This window comes from Ptychodera flava, chromosome 21 (genome assembly GCF_041260155.1).
Source record: "Ptychodera flava strain L36383 chromosome 21, AS_Pfla_20210202, whole genome shotgun sequence".
NCBI lineage: Eukaryota > Metazoa > Hemichordata > Enteropneusta > Ptychoderidae > Ptychodera > Ptychodera flava.
Window position 1 is genome coordinate 540,952 of NC_091948.1, and position 26,016 is coordinate 566,967.

At 36.0% G+C, this 26,016-nt stretch overlaps 1 protein-coding gene across 2 annotated transcripts in view; it reads left to right on the forward strand.

Annotated features, from left to right (window-relative positions):
• Window positions 1-26,016, forward strand: part of LOC139121047 (ras GTPase-activating-like protein IQGAP1) — a 91,751-nt gene that overhangs the window by 23,302 nt on the left and 42,433 nt on the right. For both annotated transcript variants that reach the window (XM_070685639.1, XM_070685637.1), the window contains exons 4-9: window positions 2,281-2,358; window positions 5,380-5,456; window positions 13,385-13,452; window positions 17,988-18,079; window positions 23,554-23,575; window positions 24,808-24,986. In XM_070685639.1, coding sequence (XP_070541740.1) covers window positions 2,281-2,358; window positions 5,380-5,456; window positions 13,385-13,452; window positions 17,988-18,079; window positions 23,554-23,575; window positions 24,808-24,986 — 516 coding nt within the window. The remainder of the gene's footprint in view (window positions 1-2,280; window positions 2,359-5,379; window positions 5,457-13,384; window positions 13,453-17,987; window positions 18,080-23,553; window positions 23,576-24,807; window positions 24,987-26,016) is intronic.

Here is a 26,016-nt window from a genome sequence, read left to right on the forward strand (position 1 = left end):
GTAAATGACACTGACAAATGGCATGTAGACTGGTCTTACAAAGAAGGCAAAATATGACCGGGAGTGTTGTTTCTTATTCCCTTGAAAGCCCACTTTTTATGTCAGGCGTAAATTGACGTATACTTCAAAGCCTGTAGCAGTGCCTATTAATACATGTATACTGTTTAGAAACAGAGCATCCATAAAATGGCTTGAAAGAACAGAATCACTCAAATGTCATAATCATGTGATTTTAATACTATTTTGAAATCCTGGAAATGCATGAATCTGCCATGTTTGTGGTGCTATGTTTTGTGATCTTGCAACATGATAAAATTCTGGCTATCTGATGTCAGTAATCAAGTGTGTTCATCTGTATGATTGATTCATCAATCATGATTTTCCGTTACTTTCAGAAGAGAGTGTGATTTAAATTCTAAAAGCAAGGCTTTGATATCGATAATGTGTCCCCAGGCTTATCTGTCTACTTCAGTGCAGTCATAAACCCACAAATTCTCATCATCTGAAGAGTGCATTCAAACTGTAAAACATTTGTGCCATCTCAATATTATCCTGCAATAACTCTTACATTGTAAAAATGTATACTTATTTGAAACTTGTCAAAGCATCTTTTGCCTGCCACAATTGCTATTTTCCCAGTGATGTGTATGAATAGGGAAAGAGGTCATGAAAATTTGATGTCATGAAGTGTGACTCGGGCAAGTTTCATAAAGGAGTACTTTTTATGAGTGATAAAGAAAGTTTTGAGATGACAGAGTGATGCATTTCAATCAGAATGCTGATCTTACAGAAGATGAAAGTTTCTGACACATGAGAGCACTGCAGTTGGCAAGAGAAACTGGAGACGCGCCCTAGGAAATCACTGGAAAAGTTCCAGGAAATCACCAAAAATATCAGAAACACCCGATGAGAAATGAAAGCCTAGACCTACAGATTGCATTGTAGATAATTAGTACTGGAGGTCAAGAAGGAAAACTGGTTATCCGTAAAATACAGGATATCATTCCAACTGTCTGTTTAACACTTGATCAAATTAGATGGTAATGTCCAGCGGGAATTGATGAAAGTAGAGGAAATGTCTGCAGGGAAGGGATAAACCTGTAAGGTTTCATCAGAATCAAATTTGATACAAGCTGCATGTACATGTCAGAAACAACTTTGCCCACGCCTAGGTAGTATTATAAAACACAGATGTGACATACTAGTATGATGTGATTTCTGACACAGATTTCCCTGTGGTGAATTTATGCATTTAACTGTGTGTCACAGGAGATTAATTTTGAAGTGATTATCATAGTTTTGCATCAATAAATACCAAACGTTGTGAAAGTGGTAGAGTTCAGTGACCTTTCCCTGACACTGTGTATTCCATGACAGGAAACTCCACGTCACTTTCATTTCCAACATCAGTATAACATTGAGCAAATTTCAGTAACAGGCTATAAGCCATCTAGGTTTGATTAACATCAATAAAACTGACATCATTGGGAGTTTTCCTTCCCATTTAAAAAAACCATTAAAAATATGTTTGACGTTTCATTCATGAGTCAGAAACACAGAAGTATATGTGTTTACCAGTCAGGTTCAGACTTCCAGTTTTCATGACATTTTAACACATGTACGTGTATCAAACAATGTCAGATTCCTTCTTTGACTGAAAGACTGTGTCTTCAAAACCCTTTTATTTGGGTGAAGACAGATGTTTGTTTTGTGTAACTAGTGAGGATCTTTCTCTGTGAAAATTGCCATATGTTGAATTGCATGTCATTTTCTAGGGTAAGGTGTGGTAAGCTCATATTCAAAATAGAAATATTGCGTCACTTGTTTACAAAAAGATTGACAAACCAAACTATTGCATGTAAAGTACCTGTTACAGTGTAAAATGTTCAAATATCTAAAAATTTCTAGAAGTTCAGTTTATAGGTAGCTGGTTGGCACATACATGTAGCTGATACGTAATAGTTAAAAGTAGTAGCATACTGTAATGATGTTACCTTTGTTTACCATAATTATTTATGACTGATAGCTTTCTATAAGCAAGATTATGAAAATAAATGGACAGGAAATGACAACAATATATCCAGAGTAACAAGGGTTCTGTTCTGATAACAGAGGACTCACCTAAAGCTGGTGTATTTTACAGATAGCTCTTTATGGCTCCATAGTGAAAATAAAAATATACATGTTGGAATCCACAGAAAGTATTATTTTCTTTATTCCGCATTCTAACCACAGATTGCACATGGAATGACATCTCTATTCTTCTTATTATTATTCCAGACTAGAGGCTTGCATTTCCGATACACGGATAACATAAATCATTGGTTGAGAGCCATGGAGGAAATTGGACTGCCGAAGGTGAGAGTACAGTCAGTGTGTTTGATACATAAACATTGCATCATAATTTAGAGATTACTCATGGTATGTTATGCATTACATGTCTGGTGAATCGATAGTGGTCGGAGAACTTCATGCAGATCATGAGCTTTGAAGAAATACTAAAGGACTAATGTGACATTCAGTTGTACCCTAAACGTGCTGTAGTTCTTGTGTACAAAATTTTTACTATTTTATGCCACTTTTTGTGTAATTTTAGGCCTATTTGTCATTAAAATGTTTTCAACTTTGATTCTGTTTGCACAACGTAAGGTAGTATTTTGGTAACTGTTCCCAAAACACCTAAGTGTGAGTTAAAATTCTTTGTTTTTGAGATTTGGCAGTAAACTCTTAAAATGCAACTTAAATGTCACAGTACATGTATGTATTTGCTGTTTCAATCAGATGATTACTCCGACAACTATCCAAATCTGTGCCAAGAGCCATGGAGGGGATGTCCTGTTGTGTAGAACCTCTGAGACTTATTCATATTTTTGATCAAATTTGGAGGCAGTGAATAGTTAGTAAACTTTCTGTGTGTTTACTTAATATGTGATGTCACCTGATCCATGACCATAGCAACAGAGTATCTGCACATGTGTTTCATGATCCTGTATTCACTCACAATAACATTATGACAATCCTTATATTTTTAATTTTACACATTCCCCCTAGCAACTGTTGCCTAGCAATTTGAAACTTGTAGTATCACCTTTATGCAATGTCTTCCATGATTGAAAAAAATAATTCTCCTATGTGTATCCACCTACATGTACCTGGTAGAATAAAGCAGTATGCTAACCGTAATTACACAATACCTGTATTCTGATCTTACTCTGGTGTATTGTGTTGCAGTGTTATTATTAGCAAGTGAATTCTTGTCAGGATTCAAAGTTACAGTAGTTTTTTAACAATAACCTAGAATATTGCACACATGATTTTAAGGAACACAACAAGAATCTTCATCTTACAAACAGAGAAATAAAGGCTGGAAAACTTGTCAAAAGTTATTACTAATTGAACTGTAAATGAGATTTCTCATGCTTCAAAATAAAATTTATCATATTTTATTGGTCTCTAGTGGTGTAATCGAGCGAAAGGCGAAGCTTGAAATGTGTACATAACACCTAGAAATATGAAAGAATCGGAATTCTGACAATACATGGCAGATGTTTGCATTGCAGTAGCATAAGCATGAACAGTCAGTTGTCTCGTAAAGTAATGATGAACATAAAATTAGAATTCACCTCGTGTTGCAAATTCTTGAAAAATGTACCAGCAGTGTCAAGTAACTCTAAATATATGGGAACCGATTGTTCACGGAATGATAAGCAATTAAATATTTATGAAATGAGTGATGTACTTTTTATGCAACCTACAAACAAAAAGAGAACTAAGCAATTCATCACAGAACACAAGGAAAACATTCTGAAAGGGTATACATGGACTTATGGGATAGATGTCAGACTGGTTATGAGATAGATATCAGACTGGTTATGAGATAGATATCAGACTGGTTATGAGATAGATATCAGACTGGTTATGAGATAGATATCAGACTGGTTATGAGATGGATATCAGACTGGTTATGAGATAGATATCAGACTGGTTATGAGATGGATATCAGACTGGTTATGAGATAGATATCAGACTGGTTATGAGATAGATATCAGACTGGTTATGAGATGGATATCAGACTGGTTATGAGATAAATATCAGACTGGTTATGAGATAAATATCAGAGTGGTTTTGACATTAAGTGTTTGTGTCACTGTAACACTTTTCCAGTGGTTAGCTGCATTTGTAATTTTAGTCTGCAGCACACACAGAAGAAAACTTGCATTTCTTTTAAAAATATGAAATTCTTCATCCCATGTTCAATGGTATATTATCCTTTGTTGCCAAACATTTCCGTGTTTAAGGTTGTATTTGCCTGAAATTGAAAGATTAAACTTTTGCTCAAACTTTTCACAGTGAAACTTTAAACCATCCCTTTTCAAAATCAAGAATAAAAATCAGGAGTTACAGTGCAAAATTGGATACTAGAGAATAAATCAGCCAATAATTTATGGACACTTGAAATTCAAAATGGCCGCCATCCCTGTGTTAATTCTATCAATTTCACAAAAAAGAGCCGGTGAAAACTAATTTACTCTATGAGCTTCAGAATGAACCCTCACAAGTGGTTGTCCAAAATTGTAAAACTTTTAGAGTAGCATATAATTTCATGTTACAGTAAAACATATCATATAAAAATTGTAATACAGACTACAACATCTGATCCATTGTGGCATTACATGACTACATGTATATGCATGAAAGGTGAAAGGTTAAACCTCAAAGTTTGTTGGGTAATTTTATCTAGAGGCAGAGGTTAATCAGGATCACTTAAGGAGAATCTTTTACGTTTATATCATAATCGTAAGATACAGGAGAAATATTTGAGAGCAAGGAATCTAATTTAAATACAACATTCCAAGTATCATCAATTGGTTTGACTCATGCAATAAAAAGTGACATATACTGGTAGAGTCATTTCGGAATTTTAAAAATGATGAGTGGGAAATGTTCCATCTGCAAACAATTTCATGAAATCTGTCAATCACAATACTTTAATATTCATAATTGGCACCACAGAAATAGTAGATTCATTGAAAACATGCTGTAAAGTGGAAATCTGTCAATTACTGTGAAAGGATGTTTAGTAAGAATTGTCTGTTTCAAGTAGTTACATGTGTAAATGCATTGTGTGTGCATGTACTGGAATGACCTCTTGTTGCTCTGCAACTTTGTAAAGCTCTTTCCATCCTGAAAATGTGTCAAAGTAGGGACAACGTATGCACAGGCTGTGTCTGAACATTCATGTTGACACATTCATGCAAAGCAATAAAAATTGTCTGTCTCAACAGAAAAAAAATTGTGTTGAGTTTCTAGCATTGAAATCATCAATATAGTTTTGTGTTATGCTCTCCATACAACTTTTCCATGTTTATTTATTTGCAGACTTTCTATCCAGAGACAACAGATATCTATGATCGTAAAAACATGCCACGTGTTGTGTACTGTATACATGCACTGAGGTAAGCTAGAAACCAATATGGTGGATTGAACTGTGTGACATTAAAATCTGCCGGAAGGCAATGGCACAAACTAGACTAATTGTTTTTAGCACTGCAGTTTATCACAGTGTATGTGAATATGTACTTGGAAGTTGTATAGTAACAGCTACATCAACTTACCTCCGCACTTGACAAACTGAATCAAATTTCAGTCAGTAGTGTTTTTCAAGTGCTCAGGTTTCAGTTGCCTAATATTCATGGAACCAGAGTTCGTACGGTCCTGGAAAACCCTTGAATTTTATTTTAGCCCTGGAAAACCCTGGAAAATTGTGATGTAGCCCTGGAAAACCCTGGAAAATGAAGATACTTGAGACTGATAATAAATATTCCAAGAAAGCTGAATCTACAGGGAAATGTCTTTTGTCACAAAGTTAGATAGTCTTAGGAGTGCAAATTCTAAGACTGCAAAAGAGAAAAACAAACTGAAATACAGTCAGTAGCTATACAGTTAGAAGAAAAAGCTCAGGAATTAAAGCAGTAGATAGGTACGGTGTGTCGATAGAAGTCGAGTATAAATTTGTTTTCATGGTCAAGAGCCCTGGAAAATTACTTGATTTTAGTTGAAATAGCCCTGGAAAACTGGTCAAAAAAACCTGGAAAGCCCTGGAATTTTATTTGTCCCAAGGTGTACAAACCCTGTGGAACTTATACAAAGTGCAAGGTTTTCCGTGAAGGAATAATTATTATTACAAAATTCACCATGGTTTGACATCTCAACAAAGAGTATCCCTTATCAATGTAATAAGTTCATTGGTTGATATGTCTGTATAAGTGTTGACATTCTGTATTATGAAAGAGACAGTAGCTGTAACTTTTGATGATGTAGTCACCATTTTTGTTTTGTATAATATCAACAATATCTTCCTTGTCTTCTCCCAAAGCATGTTGAAACAAACTATTCAGTTGCTAGTCAAGATTGCATTCATACATGTGTGTGTAAAGGGCACTGTTATTGTTCATATGGGAAATGATCTATGGACTAAAATTCACTTATCAACAAGAATATTGCACTTTGATGACAAGCTGAATATCTGTGTATCTCAACATGCTGTGTGGCGTAAAGCAAGAAATTGTAGTTGACATATAAAACAAAAATCATCAAAAATTGCAGCTGCTGTCCCTTAAAATGACTGCCTAACAGAACTATGTCAGTTGGTGTATTGGTAATGTAAGTTACCAGATGCCTGCATCTAATCTACATTTAATATATTGATGGCTGACCTGTTAGTTTCAGTTGTGCTGTGGTAGATGTGATTGTTCCAAGAATTACCAGACAAAATACATCTCCATAACCCAAATATTTACTCAGCAAAGATAGCCCAAGGCTGGTACACTGGTAATTGATATGTTGTTTTGATTTCAAAGCATGTCCCACACAGGGTCAGGGTATTGCCACTGCCATGACCCTATCTCAATAAACCTAAGTGAACTTTCTGCTGAACGCTTGTGTACGTACATGTACCAGTATGCAAAAACTTAAGGTTAAGGGTTCAAAGGTCAGATAAGAGCTGTTCTGTATCCAACAATGTGATAAGGTCACTGAGGTCATCCCTTCAATGCAGACCAGCCTAAAAGCTGGGCTTTAGCTCTTTGTATGATGAAAAGAGTTTACTTTTTAGCTTATCAGCCGTGGCAATGTGATTTGTTTATATTTGTGTGTGCAGCTTGCCTTTGGCATCCTTTCTGATTTTAAATGAATTAAGCTCCATAATTTTGAAATAAAATTTGTTGATTTATTTGAAATGTTATATTTTTTGATAAATTTACCTTGCATCTTCATATAAAATGTACGTATACAAATTTGAAAAAGCAACAGGTTTCAGAGGTTGATGTTAACTGGATGGAGACTGCTATTTAAATGATGTAGCCATTGTAAATGTATTTACATACATATTATTATCCCTCAACAGCATAATATGTGTACATACACTTTCACAATTTGTGCATCTGTGGCTCTATATATAAATATAACGTGTACAGGTAATATTACTGCACATGTACATGTACATCTGAGAAAATATAAAATTACACCAATGCATATGACAGCCAATGGACTAAACAGGATCTAATATTTTTGCTAACAGCAGAAATGTCTTGAACTTTGATTACAAATTGGTTTTGATCAGAATATAATGAATTTTAATGCAATAACATATATTTGATTGATGGCTTTTTTCCTAACCGTCATAATTATCAGTGTTGTAGATGTTAGATTTAACATACTGAGGAAGATGATTATTGGACCCAATGCTGATTTCTAAGCCAGTGATAGTGATATCTATCAATGTCAGGAAATTGACAACCTTCATGAGTTGTGAAGGACACAGTATCACACAACTTGGCAGTGCTCAAAATATGAAAAGCTTCAACGGCAATGACTTTGTTGATCATTTTGACTCTGAGATACTGGTGGAAATGAAAAAGTTTCATATAAAAACGGATACAAGTTCAACGGAAAGAGGTGATGTATTTGGTGGGTTAATGTGATAATATAAATCTTTTTTCTTTCCAATGAACAAACAACTATATGCTTTGTCTGTCTCTGAAATTGAATTTCATGGTCACAGCATCAATACAGAAACATCTTTGAAGGATGAAGGAACCAATCGTCTCTTAGCACCAGCCTGACACTATCTCACTCTTACAAATGTAAACTCAGTGAATTGTAATCTGAATATTGTGCTTTCTTGAAATCTCACTCTGTAAGAAGAAATTCTCCTATTCATACAGTTACAACTTTAGTTGAAGTGGATGTACATTTAGGTTTGACGATTATCAATGAAAAATTTTTGTCTCTGTACATCTGCTTGTGTATGTGTGTAGATATATGTGTAACTACTGTTAAAATAATTTATTGTGACTGATAAGGGATACTATGTGTGCTGAAAGTTTTATGTAAATCTGGTGTGCTCAGTGTCAAACAGGATTCTCAGTATCCAGTCCATTAATTTCTTGAAGTCTTGAGGAGATTTTTGTCTCTGATTTTTGTCTCTGTACATCTGTACATCTGTTTGTGTATGTGTGTAGATATATGTGTAACTACTGTTAAAATAATTTATTGTGACTGATAAGGGATACTATGTGTGCTGAAAGTTTTATGTAAATCCGGTGTGTTCATAGAGATTCCTCAGTGTCAAACAGGATTCTCAGTATCCAGTCCATTAATTTCTTGAAAGTCTTGAGGAGATTGTTTTGTGGTTTCAGAAGGTGTTCATAAAGAATGCGGCCATTTATTCAATCTCTGAATGACCTGTAGTCATTTGCATAGTGTAAATTTCATGGTACTATCACGTGGATTCAGACTCCCACCACTTTGTACAACGTCGCAATTCTCAAATATTAGTGATTTTCCACGTACGCTGTATTTACATGATCAATTTCAGCTATTATGTTTCCAAAAAAAGTATGTGTTAAAATAACCCTGTCTGAACAATTTCCTTGTGTGGCTGAAATTCCAATATGTTGACATTGTGGTCCAGGGTAAGCAAAGTATACACGTAGTTACCAGTCATACCAGAAAAACCCCCAAGAAAAAAGTTTGAGTGTGAATTCCCATCCAAGAATTCACAATAGAGTGAAATCAATTGTGAATGGTACATTTCATTATGGATGCCATTCACAATAGAGTGAAATCAATTGTGAATGGTACATTTCATTATGGATGCCAGCCTAAGGATAAACTTTGTCAAAATGCAAATGTTTTATCCACTGTGGTCATGTGAAAGATTGCCAAAAGTGTTTTGGCAGATCGTCCATGTAGCCGACACGAACACGAAGTGTCTGTGACTGGCTACCAAAAAGTATGAAAAATCATAAAGAATGAGCTACAAAATCACTATCAGTTTTAAGTTGCAGGTAGAATAAGTCTGTGCCTTTGTATAAATTACTATAAAAATAGTAGAAAGTGAACAAGCAGCTGAAAGTTAGTTGAGGAGACCTTAACCGCATATCATTTGCATCTCATTGTCGGCTACATGGACTGTGTGCCAAGCTCTTTAGATTTAGTGAATACATGTAGGGGTCTGTCCATGTCGGTGTAGACTTCTTGCCAAGATTACCAGCAACTGAAATTACATCATGTCTTCAGAATTCCTGACTTTGTCATCATGGGGATGATAGCATTTGTGTTTTGTTTTTGTAATGGAATCTATATCGTGTGAAGATTGACAACTAATTTGTTCTCATGTATTCATATTTGGTGACAGACTTTTTCTCTCCCAATGTTGAATCAATTGAAAATTCATAACAAAACCTGTGTGGTTAGTTTAATTAGTTCAATCAATACCTTTACACATAATCATATAATTATTAATAGACAATGTCAAGTTAGGATTTTGACTGTAGGGTGAAAGAAACAGTCTCAAATTTTGACTCAAAAGTACTCTTCACTTTGACAATGCTGTTTATCAACAAATGGAAGTGCCATTGTACTTAAAGTCATTGTTTTTGTCATTTTTTGTTTCATGATAGCAATACTGAGCACAGATTCATTGCATTTCAAATAAACTTTTTGGTGATAAAGTCTGCTGGGGATTTTTGTCAGTGGATGTGACCATTAGCAGTCATGTGTTGTAGGACAAAGATCAGTAGGTGTTAAGGTTCCCAAATTATTTCTTATCTCTCTCTAACCACATCTGATAGATGCGATTGGAGAGTGGTCCAGATAATATTTCCATATCATACAAAGAGATCAGTGATCTGACTCAACAATTAAATATGTTACATTGCATGTCTGACCCTGTCAATCCTGATCATTATCCAATTAGGTTATACTTTGCAATTGAAAACAATAGTATTATATCAAATTGGTTGCAAAATGGATGATGTTTTTATTTTCAATTTTCAGAATGAGCTCAGAGGGAGATAGAAAAATCTTGTGTTTTTGTATGTAATTTCAAGTGTGTTGCACTATGCCCTTAAAGACCAACGTTAGGTTTCACAAGGAAATGATGATATACAGTTTATATGCAAAAGATTTATTCTTAACCAGCATGCAACAAACACTGGGAGATTTATGCATCAAATTACAAAACCGTGTTTCAAAGTTGGTTTTCAAAGCGTTGTCTTCTTGTCTAGAACAGGTGAACAATGTACATGTACATTAAAAGCCAAACCTTTGTTGTTAATGGACATGTTTGTTGTATCATCATATGTGTTAATGGGTTCAGGTCAGCCACTAGGTCAAGAGTAAAATCATTAAAGATGTAAATTTTGATAATGTTTACATCATTCATGTTTTTGTAGAAAACGAGAATGTTTTCTTCTGCTACTCCCAAAGAGATTTGACATGTGCAGTGTTCTATCAGCCTTGCATTCTACCAGCCTTGTATTCTACCAGCCTTGTATTCTACCAGCCTTGTATTCTACCAGCCTTGCATTCTACCAGCCTTGTATTCTACCAGCCTTGAATTCTACCAGCCTTGCAAAAGCAACATTGACATGTGCTGTACTCAACCAGTCTTGCAAAAACATGTTGTGTATATTACATTATGGTTTTGTGGACAAATGCATTTTTGTTAGAACGAAAATTCTGTTGTCAACATTAACATCGGACACTGCATGCGCACAGGCTGGGATGAAAAACTGAACACTAGGCATATCCACAATGTGTATGGGTAGAACATGAAACATTAGTGTGCATTTAGACAACTGACAATTTAGTGTTTCACAAAAAGTATGACAAAATCTGTTCCAATATTTGACTATCTTAATAACCTAAATAGAATCAAAACGTAAAAATTTAGACAGAGAAGTAAAATGCTACCATTCCAATAATCACATCACTGAATCAAGAGATTCCAATTTAATTATGTTCTTAATTAACACAATGGATACAAATTAGTAATTGTCTTGATCTAATTAAGATCAACACAATGATGGAATACATGTATTGACTGATATCATACATTTTCACTGTCATAGTATCATTGACAATAAATAAATAAAATAGCAAATATTTACAGTCCACAGCTGTAATCAAATATATAAGCATCAATTTGAAAGAGCCAGGCATTTAATACAACGGTAAAATTGTGTTCAGGGCATTTCTCATTGTTGTTAAATTTTACTCATTCATATAACATACTGTCAGCTGACTTGTGCAATGGAGCACTGGCCAAGTTGACTGCATTTCAAGTTTAAAACCAACATTTGGACGAAGCTTTAACATGAATGTGCCCATAAGTGTTGAAGTATGAATTATGAACACTAATTTGTCAAGCAGGGTTTCCAAATAATATATATTGGTTAACAGACTGATACTGATAGGACAGCTTACAGAAAGGTCAAATGTGTTATTTAATTAGCTACTATAGACTATAGTCTATAGAAGCTATTGGGATGGGTATCCGTCCGGCGTCCGTCGTCAGTCTGTATGTATGTATGTATGTATGTATGTTGTATGTATGTATGTATGTATGTATGTATGTATGTATGTATGTCCGTTTGTGAGGCGTCCGTCCACTCAAATATCTTGAGAACCGCAGTACTTACTGATTTGATATTTGTTGTGTAGATGAAAATATGATTTTGAGAAACTATTTTTTTTAATTTTTTGATATTGTTGAAAATAGGCAAATTAATGCAAAAAAAGGTGTTTTTGGTAAAAAATCTTCTTCTTCATAACCGCTGGTCAGACAGCTTTGTTATTTGGTATACAGGTCCCTAGGGGTAACCTTACTTAGACTTGTTCAAATTGTGATGAAATATGCAAATCTGTATTTTTAAGGAATTTTTTGGTCATTTTTGGTCAAATTTGACTTACATTGTATGTAATTCTTGTACTGTATAAACCCTATCAATTCACCCAGAAAAAAATAATTAATATGATTTTAAATAATTGAATTAATTAGGAAATCATCAAAGCCAAAATAATTTTAGTGTAGAATTATCAGAAAGTTCAACTTTTTTTGACAGTTCATAGTGAAGTGATTACCATCTTGGAGGATTAAAACATGTAAAGGCAACTTTCCTGAATCCCAACTTTGACATATTCTGAACCGTCATTTATTGTGCCCTGTATGTTATCTAAAAGAAATTGCTCAAAATAGTCAATAGAGATAGAGATAGAGATAGAGATAGAGAAAGTTCTAATTCCATTTATGGTTGACTTGGTAAGGATAAAATAAAATTACTTTTTGAGGAAAAAAATAGAGTGGTCAATTAAAGAGTGGTCAAAGTGATAGGGTTTTATGGTAAAGCTGGGCTGTATAAAGATTCCTCATGTGCTATTTATAGCAATTATGCAATCTGTGTAAACAGTGCAATGATAGTGTAACATGATTCCTTATTATGCTTTTGATGACCTTGAACTTCTTAAGTTTCAAACCTTTGTCTCTTCAGTGTGCTTTCTCTGAGTATGTACAGTCTCAACTTATTAAACAGAACTCACAATGTTAATCAAAGATATCCACCTTCTTCATCAATACATGTGTCACAAAAGGTTATTCTCTACATAACTCAACAGAGCTCTGTCAACTGTTGAGTTGCTTGTTCTTTCAAAAACGCTGGTCAGACAGCTTTAATATTAGTTTACTTGTCCGTAGGATGACCTTAGTGAGATAATTTCATACAGTAAGGAAATACTTAATTTTGTATCCATGTCTATAGTAGCTTCAGGACTTTGGCCCTATGTTTATGATTACATGATTGTTATTCATTTACACTATGGATTGACTCAATGTACAGATTTTGTTTAAAAGGCGATATTTTATATAATATACTGTTGATTTTTATCAACAGTAAATATATAGATATCGCCTGATCCATGATTGTGTCTGTAGGATGCACAGTAGCATGTACTGTCATAGAAATCATTAACTTTGATGAGTAACTGTCATGGATGACACCATCTCCACGTATTAATTGATCACCTTTTGTTTGTATTGCAGTCTATACCTGTTCAAGCTTGGCATCGCCCCGCAGATAGAGAATTTGTATGGTAAAGTTAATTTCACAGGTATGTGACCTTCTCAGATGTGAGATTAGGTATTACTATCATGGGTATAGATCTGGGTTAATTGCTAGGTGGAGTCACTCAGTTAGCTAGAGTGGACCAGTGTGGTATCATCACTGACAAGGATGCAGTTGATACTACTACGATATTGATGTCATTGTTGTTAATGTTTCAACAAGGTATCTGAGTGTGTTCAGGATTAAATGATTATTTTATATTAAGTGCTGTTGTGATTGTGTCCAGCAACAGTTGCCAATAGTGCTGATCCAAAAACACAGAAGATCAAATTTACATTGTTTGAGACCGTACAGCAGAACATGTTGACTCATTTCATTTGTTTATTCTGAATGAGGCCAGCTACCCTGGTCCCATCATTCTCAGTTTCTGAAACAATGTGAAATAAGTAAATAAAATAAATTGTGATTTTGATTGAGTACATAAAAAAAGAAAGAAAGAAATGAATAATACATACATGTAAATGTAAATAAATGAATAAACTATAAAGTTGTGACAAAAAACATTGAGAACTAAAGATAAATTGTACCTTTTGGTCTGAATATACACGTGTGCATAGCTATTTCTGTCTGGTAGGATATTGATAAAAATTTGAGAAAACATATAAGGACATAATCCAATTGACCATGCATGCAATTTAGATGATTACATTTTTAACAAACATGTTTACACTCAGCAGTAATCTTGTTAGCTTTATAATTTTAATGCAATCGATTGTCTAAATTCAACACCAAATTGCAGTTAATTATGTTGATTGCGTGTCCCGAATAATTGCCACATGTGAGTTCAATGGCCAAAACCTCATGAGGGCCTTGTAGTACTAGTAGCCAATACTTGATAGACACATTAACCCTTTTCCTGCCAAGTCGGTGAAAATCCGCTTGAAATTCGGTGTAGCCAGAATCTAAGCACTGGTGACCGTTATTCTCCCAACCCGGTGGAAATTGGGCCCTTTTTGGGTACCCCCTTTCCTGCCAAGTCGACGGCACTACGTTTTGCTATCCCCTGTGCGTTTAGGGGTCATCGGAGGAGAGGTTTTCTGACAAGGAACGCCTTTTCCCCTCGAAATGGGTTCGCAGGGAGTCGATAGACAGGGAAAGGTGCAGAAACCTGTCTGCCAGTCCCCCACACCCGAGGGGGCTGGGGTTTTTTTACCGCTTTTTAGCGGACTTGGCAGGATAGCATGGTGACGTTTTCTGGCGGAGTTGGACGTACTTGGCTGCCTGGCACTATAGAGATTGCTGCCGAACTTGACCAACTCGGCAATGCTAATCTAGAAGGCTACCTTTCGTAAACGACTTGGCAGATATGCCGATGGTGCGAGACGAAAGTCACTTATTCAGTTGTGCGTGACTGAAAATGAGAACGTATTTTTGACGGGACAGCTCGACTTGTTCCTCCGATGGAACGGATGTGAACGACTCGGAAATACCATTACAAAACTGGTGTCCGACGTACTAAGCTGGTCTTCAGCTCTGCAAGTTCAAGCCAGGCAACGTCCTCCACCGCCTTGGCCGTGCCATTCAATGGACGTAGCTTTGGATTTTTAGCTCACATTTGGTTATACCAATGTGAGTTTATCGTATAGGCTGAAGTTGATGGCGTCTGTATGTATGTGTGTATGTATGTATGTATGTATGTATGTATGTACGTACAGTATGTCCGTCAACATCGAAAACACACAAACCGCTGCACGTTTCAGCTTGGTATTTGGTGTTTGGATGCATCCTGGGCTATAGATGGGATTTTGTTCAAATGAAGTCTGCATCGCCAAAATTATGCAAATGAGCTTACAAAATGTGAAAATGGTTAAGAATTTATAACTCAAGAACCACTTTTTGATTGCTTTGAAAATTTGTGTGCAAGTACCTTAGGTGAACCTTATACAGTTTTATGAATATTGTGAAGATATCCTTAATTTTGTATTTTTGCTGAATTTTTTTGTGATTTTTCTCATTTTCAGTAAAAATTCTTCTTCTCTGAAACTGCCAGCCCAATCGCTCTCAAATTTTGGTTGTCTTTTTGCAAGGGTGTTACTCTTCTAATTTGTTGAAATTATGACAAAATTGGGAAAATTACTATTTTTGAGCAATTTTGTCATTTTTGGTCAAAAAATCTTAAACAGTATTTCCTTTTTAAAACCCCTGGACAGACAGCTTTCATATTTGGTACACAGACGTACAGAGATGACAATAGTTAGATATGTGGAAATTGTCCTGAAATATAAAAATTTGTATTTTTAAGACAATATTGTCATTTTTGGTCAAGAAAACTTTATCTCAAAATTACTTGTTTGATAGCTTTGTAATTTGGTATAAAGTCCCTTGTTTGATAGCTTTGTAATTTGATATAAAGTCCCAAAAGATGTTATTAGATAAATTTTCTGCTCAAAGTGTTGGGAAACCCCAAAATTCGTATATTTTAGGTAATTTTCTCAGTTTGTGACCTTAAATGACCTACACCAACCCAGGATATGTTGTGAGACAATTTTGAAGGCTGTGAACATAATTTTGTCATATTTGGTATCAATTTGTAGGAAAATTTGATCCAGAAAACAAAGCTGAGGTGATTTTTTTTCATTTTGGACCAATTTTTGCAACTTTTCTGTGTAAGACATACAAGAACTGATGAGAAATTTGGATCCAGGATAATTCCAGATGTTGTAATCACTGCCCACAGTTGAAGGCATTTCACTATCTGTAACTACCTTAAGTGCTGTTTACATTAGAATGATAACACTCATGACATTAATTAAAAAATCTCCAACTTCCTGTCATTTGGTCTTATGTAATACCAAGGGGTGGAACATTTGATATTCAGGAGGGGGTAGGGTCTAGAAGATTGCTGATGTAGCATTACTTTTTTACCAGATCCCTTGTGCATTTTTTGCCCACTCCCACCTTTTCTTTTTATCAAGCCTTGTCTGTTTTTTGTTGTTGACATTTGCTTATGTATTTAGGATCTGCTTGTCCCATTGCTATAGAAGTTGATATGCATGTTCCTAAAGATGACCTCCAGTACCTAAGTTGGATACCTTATTTGCTTTTGTCATTCTTGTTTTTCCTGGTTTAAATATTTCTTGAATGGACCAATTCAAACCGAATGTGAGCACATAGTGTCCTTGACGGTATTTTTTATTTATTCCTTCGTCCGAAGTATTGGCTCTGGTTTGCAGGCAAACGTATCCTCTTGCCGACGCATTGGTAACTACGTACGCTGTTTGCGTACAGAGAATTCATAAGGTCAATAAGGTCAATGTGTAGTCTGCTACGGGGATACCGCCTGCATTTAGCAGGGACTGCTTTTGTTATGCAAACCAGCTAGCAGTACAATATGGCTGCCAGGCATGTGGACACGTCGATGGCTAGAACAATGGAAGCATATAGCGTTGCACCGTGCATCGCAAAAGTGAACTGAAGACTTGGGTGTAGTGACTGGTTATCACTGGTTAGCTGCAGCCCAAGCCTTGTCGGTACAAACCCGTACCTGACTGAGGACCACTCGATTAAGTCAGTAATGAACGGTAACACTCGTAAACCAACTCCCAACTGAGCTGGCTAAACTGCGTGGAGCTGTGCTTCAATGGCTCAGCCATGTCGTTAATACAACGGCAAAAACGTAGTTTTTGTGCTACACTGCCAAGTCGTTGCAGGTACGTATTCAATTGACCCTACCCTGGGGAAACAGGACAGGTTTGCCGGTGCTGCTGCACCCCTAGCACGACCCTCAGGGTCTCTGACTAACAGACGAGTGAGGTGATGTTTGTGCCTAGCGGACGTGCGTAATACTGAAGGAGTTTATTTCCGAAAAAATAAACATGAAACGGCAATAAAATGACGCACTCCCAGGGGCAAACAAAGCCGTGACCTCAATTTTTTTCTGCAGTAACCCTTGAGCTCCTTCCCCTGTCTACGGGCATGTAGAAATTATCGAAGTCTAACACGTATAAGTACGGCTAAAACAAACCTGAAAATGGGCGATTTCTGCCAAAATGCCTGGCAGGATAACATGCAGGAGAGCCAATCTTTTACAGGCACATATTATGGGGCGGTTTTCTACTGACTTGGCAAAATAACGGACAAGGGCGCTCGGCAGGAAAAGGGTTAAACCATAGACTGTTGAGGGTCTGCATGTATGATTAAACTCTGCACTTTGAGTTTTACAATGACATCACTTTGACAAGAGGCATGACCCTTGTAGCTTGTATGGTAGCACATTTGAATGTTGAATGCTTCTTGGATGGTGTCATTCAAGTTTTCAGAATAACATCAGCTTGAGCATTTGCTTGAATACAGCAGCATCTCTCATACAGGAACATATTTGAAAGTTGAACATTTCCTTGTAAATATCCTTCTCAACCCATCCATGGTGAATGATTACTAAAAAAACCCCGACAAAGTTGAAGATGTAATTATATCACAAAATCTGACCACTTTTTCATCTCCTCTCATGGTCTCAGCTCAAGAGAGTGAACAAAAGGGTACAGAATATTTAAATCAGTATTTTCTTGCTTCTCTCTCCAGATGAAGAAATCAGTGCCATGAGGAAAGAGCTGGACAAGTATGGCATACAGATGCCGGCATTCAGTAAGATTGGTGGCATATTAGCTAATGAGGTAAACCACCGTCATTATTGGGATCAGTTTTACTAAAGTTGAATTTAGGAATGGGAGGCCAATAAAAAAAACACAAATTGATCTCCTCAACCTGTCCACCCTGAATAACCAGTAGATAGGTCCACAATGACCAGTGATAACAATGGGTTTTGGGTCAAACCATGGTTGCAAAAGGGTTGAAATGCATATGTGATTTTTAGAGTGAAAACTTTGTACTGGAAAAGGCATATTCCTAGTGAGAATCAAGATTGAAAAATTTCAATTCATTCAAACGAAACATATAGCATATAAAGTCCTGAACAGCGAATTTATTATTTTTCAATGTGTTAGAATTACTGCTGCATTGAAACATGTCAGTTTTGTTGTTTTCATTTTAGTAGTTGGATCTTGTGACCTCAGAAAAAGGATTAAAGTAGAACAAATTATGTGGTTGCATCAATTGAACCAATCATTCAAAACATCTATGATTTTTTTTGGCCAAGGAACACTAACAGAGCAATAGCTACTCCGTGTCAAGAAATGAATCACTTTGACAAGTACAAGTATATTAGTTTAGAGAAAGCACTGGCTAAAGAACAGAAATGGAAGTTAACCCGTTCTCACCAAGTTTCCTGTAAATAGTCCATAATCACCATAGATTTCAATGGGCTTGGGCCAAACCATGGAAGTAAAAGGGGTTAGAGATGGCTTGTCTTTGCATGAGGATGGCAGTTTTGTGGTATTTAGCTAAGAGTTGTTAGAGCTTTTGTGAAAATCTATGGACTGATGTTATTGTTTGTAAATGCTGGCTTAAAATATTCCAAGGTACAGAGTATCTGCATGTTATGAAATGTAACAATAGTGGATCTAGTAGTGGCCTCTGGGTATGACAAGATAAAGACAACAACACACATGTAGGTCTCAGGTACAGTTTGGTATGTCAGCTATATGCTGGACACTCTAAAGCTACTGTCATACTCTGTATTTCTTCGTGCTAATCATTTCTGCTACTTGCAAGACCTTTCCTGTTCATATATTTCCTCATTGTGTTTTGCCTTTCTGTCTGACATCGTATTCATGTCTACCAAAACACGTTACAGTATCTGGTGCTCATGTTATACAAACACTTTGTAAATAGATACAGTTTGTTTCAGTGTATGATGTGTGTCCAACAAAATTCATGTCAAGACCTGAATTTATATTTTGCCAATAATGCAACCAATGTATGCTGTATGAAATATGCCCAAGGTCTGGCTGTCGCCACATGTATATTGTCATCTCTGTCTGTTTCTTAGTTTAACACACTTTGGGTCTTCAAAACATCAATACAGTAAAGCAGCTTGAAAAAAAAAAAGTTTAAGGCAGTGTGCACCTAAAAATAAATAAAAGTTTTAAACGCCTTCCATACCAAATGAAATGTTGAATTTTGATTTTGTCATAAACAATAATTAAGGATCACTGTATAAATTTTTAAGTGAGAAGTGAATGACCTCAAATTTACTGATATTTACTAGTAAGCCAAAATTGATTCTGTTCTATAGGAAAAAAATTAAACTAAATTTTATCAAGGACAAGATGGTGGAATAAGTTCCTATACAGTTTTCAAAGGGAGTCCACACTGACCAACAAAGTGTTGTAAGATTTTAGATTTTGAAGGTGTGTCTCAGTGGCACATTTCTACCTAATGTAAGGCCAAAAAAAGAAAAAGAAATGTTTCTGGTCAGCGCGCGCGTCACTTGAACAACAGCGCGTCACCCTTTTTTTTCCTGTTTGTGGCCGGCGGCCGTGGCTGACACCAAACCAAAATGGCTGAAGAGAAAGAGAAAATTCTTTGGGGGGCATGATCAGTGACTGCATGAACAGTATATATGTGACTATATTGATAAAACTATAAAACTGACCCTCCTCCCTCCCTTGAGGGAAAAAAATAAAAATAAAAAAAAAATAAAATGCGCGTCGCCGCACCATTTTTAGCTCCCATATAATATGCATATGTATATATGCAAATGGGAGGTATTCGTATAAGGTGGAAAAATGTCGTCTGTATGTATGTATGTATGTATGTATGTATGTATGTCCGTCCACATCAAAAACTCCTAAACCGTAGCACCTACTGTCTTAGTATTTGGTGTACAGGTGCACCTAGGGGTGGAGATGTGAATTTGTTAAAATGAACATGTCAGTGACAAAAATATGCAAATGATGGGGAAAAAGGAAAAATCCTGCAAATGTCTAAAAATCAGTAAGCAGTAGTCAGATTTGGTTGAAACTTGGTATGCAGATTTCTTTAGGTATTCTAAAGTATGTGTGCAAAAATTGGGATGAAATTTGCATGTTTGTATTTTTAGCGTATTTTTTCAGTTTTTAGTCAAAAAATCTTGTTCTCTGAAATCGCTAGTATGATTGCTATGAAACTTCATATTCATGTTCCTCAGAATGACCTCAGTCATGCTTGTGCAAATTGTATTGATATTGTCATATTTGTAATTTTGGGGCAATTTTCCCAATTTTTGATAAAAAAAATTTTTATCCAAAAACTACTCATTTGATAGCTTTGATATTTGGTATACAGGTATCTAAGATTAATCCCAATATAATGTATTGAAGGTATGTTGAAACTGGCAATTTTTTTTTTATTTTTGGGGCAATTTTTGCTTTTTTTGGTCAAAAAATTTTTCTCCTAAAACTTGTGATCTGGTAGCTTTGATATCTTGTGTACAGGTTCCTAGGGTTTATGTTAATGAGATTTTAACATGTTAATGTTAATTTAAAATTAGGATGAAATCTGCAATTTTGTATTTTGGGGGGCAATTTTTCTCATTTTTGGTCAAAAAATTTGTTTCTCAAAATTTACCAGTCTGATTGCTTTGATATTTAGTAAACAGGTTGTTAGGGTTTTTGTTAATAAGATATATTGAAATTAAGTTGAAATCCGGAAATTTGAATTTTTGGGGCAACTTTGCGAAACTGTCAGTTTTTACTGGGATATCTTTCATTTTGTATTTTTAAGATTTTTTTTGGTATTTTATACCTACTGGAATTAAGAGTATATAATGTGGTGATTTAGTAAGCATTTGATATGGTTAACTTTATTTGGTGTTGAAATGCAGTAAAAAAAATCCTGGCAGATTTTGACACAATTCCAAACAAATGCCACTAAAAAATTCAGCTAGAGAAGGTTTGACAAAAAGAAAAGGTGGGAGAGTGGGAAAAAAGAATGTACAATGGATCGGATAAAAAAGATAATGTACCTCATCGATCTTCCAGACACCATCCTTATCAAATGGTCCACCCCGATGTATTTTTGTGCGTAATTAACCATGCAGTGTATTTTATTTTAAGATGTCAAGTTAGGTAAGGATTTGAAAGGAATAGTCAAGTTCACCACAGTTTAACTTTATCTCTTGTGTCATCATCCTTGTGTACTTGGTTAAGTTTGTAAGCACCAGCTGTTCTGGAAGAAAAGTATGTTTACTTTTCCCTGTATAGGGTTTTCTGAGTAATGATTTATGTTGAAATTTCTCAATGTATCTGGTGTATGGGCAAAGTGTAAACATTGGTTGCATGTTATGTATTTCAGTCCATGTCAAATATTGTAAATGAAAAATCAAGAACAGTTTACTGTGTGCTTGTAAAAGATAACATATTTGTCAATACATAAACTGCCTTGCAGATTGATTTTCTTAAATATTATCACAGAAGTAGAAAAGGAAAAGAAACTAATCAAATTGCTGTAACATATTCACTCTCAGTGCCTGTATAGGCCTATACTTAACTATTTTATCATTACATTCAGCTGTTTGTTATATCTTTATCACTCTCCATGGGCCAAGGCACACTTGGGGTCAATGTCATCACTCTGTACAAGTCTGTGTATGTCAGTCTGTCTGTACATGTATGTCCATGTTCATACAATTGTTAACTTGTTTTGATAACTATATGGGAGCGAACAGTGATGTTGTCACCATTTTTTAAAGAAGGACCTGATCAGAAACATTCCTTTTTTTTTTGGCCTAACTGTACACTGTAGATCAGTGTTCATAGTAGATAACATAGAGATGTCTGTCCCTAAGAAACAAAAGTTGTAGGAACGTAAAACAAGTTAACTAGTTGTGGACAAAGCATAAAAAAGCCACTACTGCCTGTACAAGAGATAACATTTGCCAGATACACATACTGGTATTCCAACACTAGCAGAGTTGTTAATACACATGTAGTGTGTGTGTTTATCACCCATTGCATAGACCACAAATGGCAAATTGAATCATGTTCTGAGGCTTTGCGAAAAGCCAGGGTAAACTAAGTAGAGATAATCATAACTGTGTTTGTGTTGAACATTGCAATGGCATGTATGACTTTTGAAAGAGAGAATCTCTGAAATTCTAAAGCTAAGCCATATATGAAACACTCTGTGACATTTGGATACAGGATATTGATATAATAATTTATGTTTTGGCTGTGCTTCTTCACCGACATGATTGAGTGATTTAGCATTTTTGTGGTTTTGCTGAGACTCCAAGCCAGTCTTGCAGAGACTCCAAGCCAGTCTTGCAGAAACTCCAAGCCAGTCTTGCTGAGACTCTAAGCCAGTCTTGCTGAGACTCCAAGCCAGTCTTGCAGAAACTCCAAGCCAGTCTTGCTAAGACTCCAAGCCAGTCTTGCTAAACTCCAAGCCAGTCTTGCTGAGACTCCAAGCCAGTCTTGCAGAGACTCCAAGCCAGTCTTGCAGAAACTCCAAGCCAGTCTTGCTAAGACTCCAAGCCAGTCTTGCTAAGACTCCAAGCCAGTCTTGCTAAGACTCCAAGCCAGTCTTGCAGAAACTCCAAGCCAGTCTTGCTGAGACTCCAAGCCAGTCTTGCAGAGACTCCAAGCCAGTCTTGCAGAGACTCCAAGCCAGTCTTGCAGAAACTCCAAGCCAGTCTTGCTAAGACTCCAAGCCAGTCTTGCTAAGACTCCAAGCCAGTCTTGCTAAGACTCCAAGCCAGTCTTGCAGAAACTCCAAGCCAGTCTTGCTAAGACTCCAAGCCAGTCTTGCTGAGACTCCAAGCCAGTCTTGCAGAGACTCCACGCCATTCTTTCTGAGACTCTAAGCCAGTCTTGCTAAGACTCCAAGCCAGTCTTGTTGAGACTCCAAGCCAGTCTTGCAGAAACTCCAAGCCAGTCTTGCTAAGACTCCAAGCCAGTCTTGCAGAAACTCCAAGCCAGTCTTGCTAAGACTCCAAGCCAGTCTTGCAGAAACTCCAAGCCAGTCTTGCTAAGACTCCAAGCCAGTCTTGCAGAAACTCCAAGCCAGTCTTGTAGAGACTCCAAGCCAGTCTTGTTGAGACTCCAAGCCAGTCTTGCAGAGTCTCCAGTCTTGCAGAGACTCCAAGCCAGTCTTGTTTATGTTTTTAATAACAGAAGAAAGACGAGTCTCACATACAGACAGTTTCTCATAACCAGACAATCCCTAAGTTCATTAATTTCCTTTTTTTTTCTCTTTGATTTTCTGACAGATGCCAGTTGATGAAGCAGCCTGTAAGTATTAACAATTTCAATACATTGTAAAATAAAGTATTCAAATAATTTAACAATCCAAGTACCTCTAAATTAAAAGATCTTCATCTATGAAAAAAATCTATCAGATTCACAAATATGTAATTTACAAAACAGCAGTTTATGTCAGAATCAACTTGCTCATGAATTTTGTTTACATTGGAAAGAAAATGCAAAGATCTGTTTCCCCTGCCCTATAGAGTATTTTCAATGTATTGCCACAGCATTTTTGGCATGGCACTTGTCAAATATCTACCCACTGGTATCTCTTTTTCAACACAACCAATTGTGGCCATCACTATACTTAAAAACCATCTACTGTTGATTGACCAATCAGAGTGCTCAATTCAGGGTGTTTTACCTACTCGTAAAGCCTTGGTCACCAAATTCCGTAACGAATGACAGCGCCGTAGTAAAGTGCTGTCCAATCAAAAGTGAACATGTCATATTCTGTAGACATCTGGTACGTTTTAATATTCAAATTTGGTAACACAGCGGAAACCAGCTGCAACACAAAATCTGCTGTGCCTAGGGCATTTATATAATGTGCCCTAGGGCATTTATAGGATGTTCCATTACATTGGAAGGCTATTTCACAAATAAAAGTTTTAATTCATATCCTAAACATGTTACATTGACAAAGGGGACGGTTGACGTAAAGACATTGAAAACGAAAACATATCAGTTAGGGGAGATAGTTTTTAAGTCGGATAAAACCCTCATACTCGGGCTCTTCTGGTATATAAAGTCCAACCCTATGATAAAATGTCTCTGCCTGCGGCCTCGTCACATTTTATCGTTGGGTTGGACTTTATATACCAGAAGAGCCCTCGTACTCGGGCTTTATCACTATACAGAAAAGTGTATGAAGAAGCCATGTGTTGAAGACAAGTGTACCTCTGTTAATTTTCTGATGAATAATATCATTGAAATATTATTTCATAAATTTGCTTTTAGAAGCACTTCCCGTACTCCCTGCTGCAGTTTTAATGATTTAATTTTTCCTGGGAATTTCCGTAGGGTAAGGAGCAAATGAAAATGTACAACATTCAAAATAGATTTATAGAAAGCTAATTTAGATTTGTAATCTGTCCTGCTTGATGTGAAAGAGCACTCATATGTTGGCCTTGTAGAAATTTCAAGCCCTAATAGAACTGACATGTGTACCTTAAAATCTTTAACCCTAATATTGTGGTGTTACTTTGGTTCCATAGTACACGCAGCCATCATTGCCATCAATGAAGCCATAGACAAAGGCCAACCAGACGTCACAGTGGCAGCACTGGAGAATCCTAGCGCCCATCTACTGAACATCCGATTTAAAAATCAAGATGGCTACCAAGATATCTTGGCTGCAGCTAAAGCTAGCAAGGCAGAAGCTGTACTCAATAAGGTAGATACACTGGTGTGAATTAGAATAACCTAAGATATCCAGCTTGCTTTTCTATCATATACTGATGCAATGTTAGCGTGTTCTTTGGTGTGTATGCTTTGATCTCTTTCAGAATGTCAAGAAAGCAAAATATACTTGAAATGAACTATGTTAATGAAGAGAGACTGTTGAAGTCCTGAGCATGTTAAGTCCTGAGTACAATAGATGCAAATTTGCTCCAGAGAAATGAACAATGTGACTTGACAGTACTGGTGTATGATGTGATTTTTAAAATGTTCAAGACATGGAAAGTAACCTTGGTAGAAGCTCCTTGATGATATTAATTATATGACATCTTTTGTTGTTAGATTTTTAAAAGGAGAAGAGTCTTATTTTCACATATTTCAAGTTGCATACAATGAATTTGACAGTGACCAACTTGAAAACGTACTCTACAGGTAAAATTGACTTTAACACATAGATGCAGGGCATCTTACCATCCTTTGATTCAGGCCAGCATCTATAGATATCTTTCAGTTTCAAAGGTTTTAAGTTGGTTGTATTGTCATGTGTTGTGTTATACCCACTTTGAATTCCTTGACCAGTGCAATCTTGAAATCCCCAACCCAAACTTGAAGATCTACACTGATCATACATTTAACAGCAAAGGATTTCATTGTAAATCTGAGTATTACATCTACAATGGTAGAATTTGAATTCAAGAATCTTGTTTCCAGAGTTTCTTCTACAGACTGTAATTAACATATAAATTTGAACACTTGTTTAACACTAATGTTACATTAATTGTTCTAGTGTTCGTAGGATGAAATAGTTGATGTAGTTTGTTTGGTTCTGGGTGTTGCATGCCTAAAACGAGGTAAAAGTTGGAAATCTGTACACCACCTGAGATGATAAACTACTTCATAATAAAATGGGAATAAATTCATCAATGGGTCAAACAAGTCAGAAAACCTTACACATTTTCAAAAAATCTTCATGTTTTATTTTTTGTGATTCATACACACCAAAATGAAAACAACTTGAAGGGGTG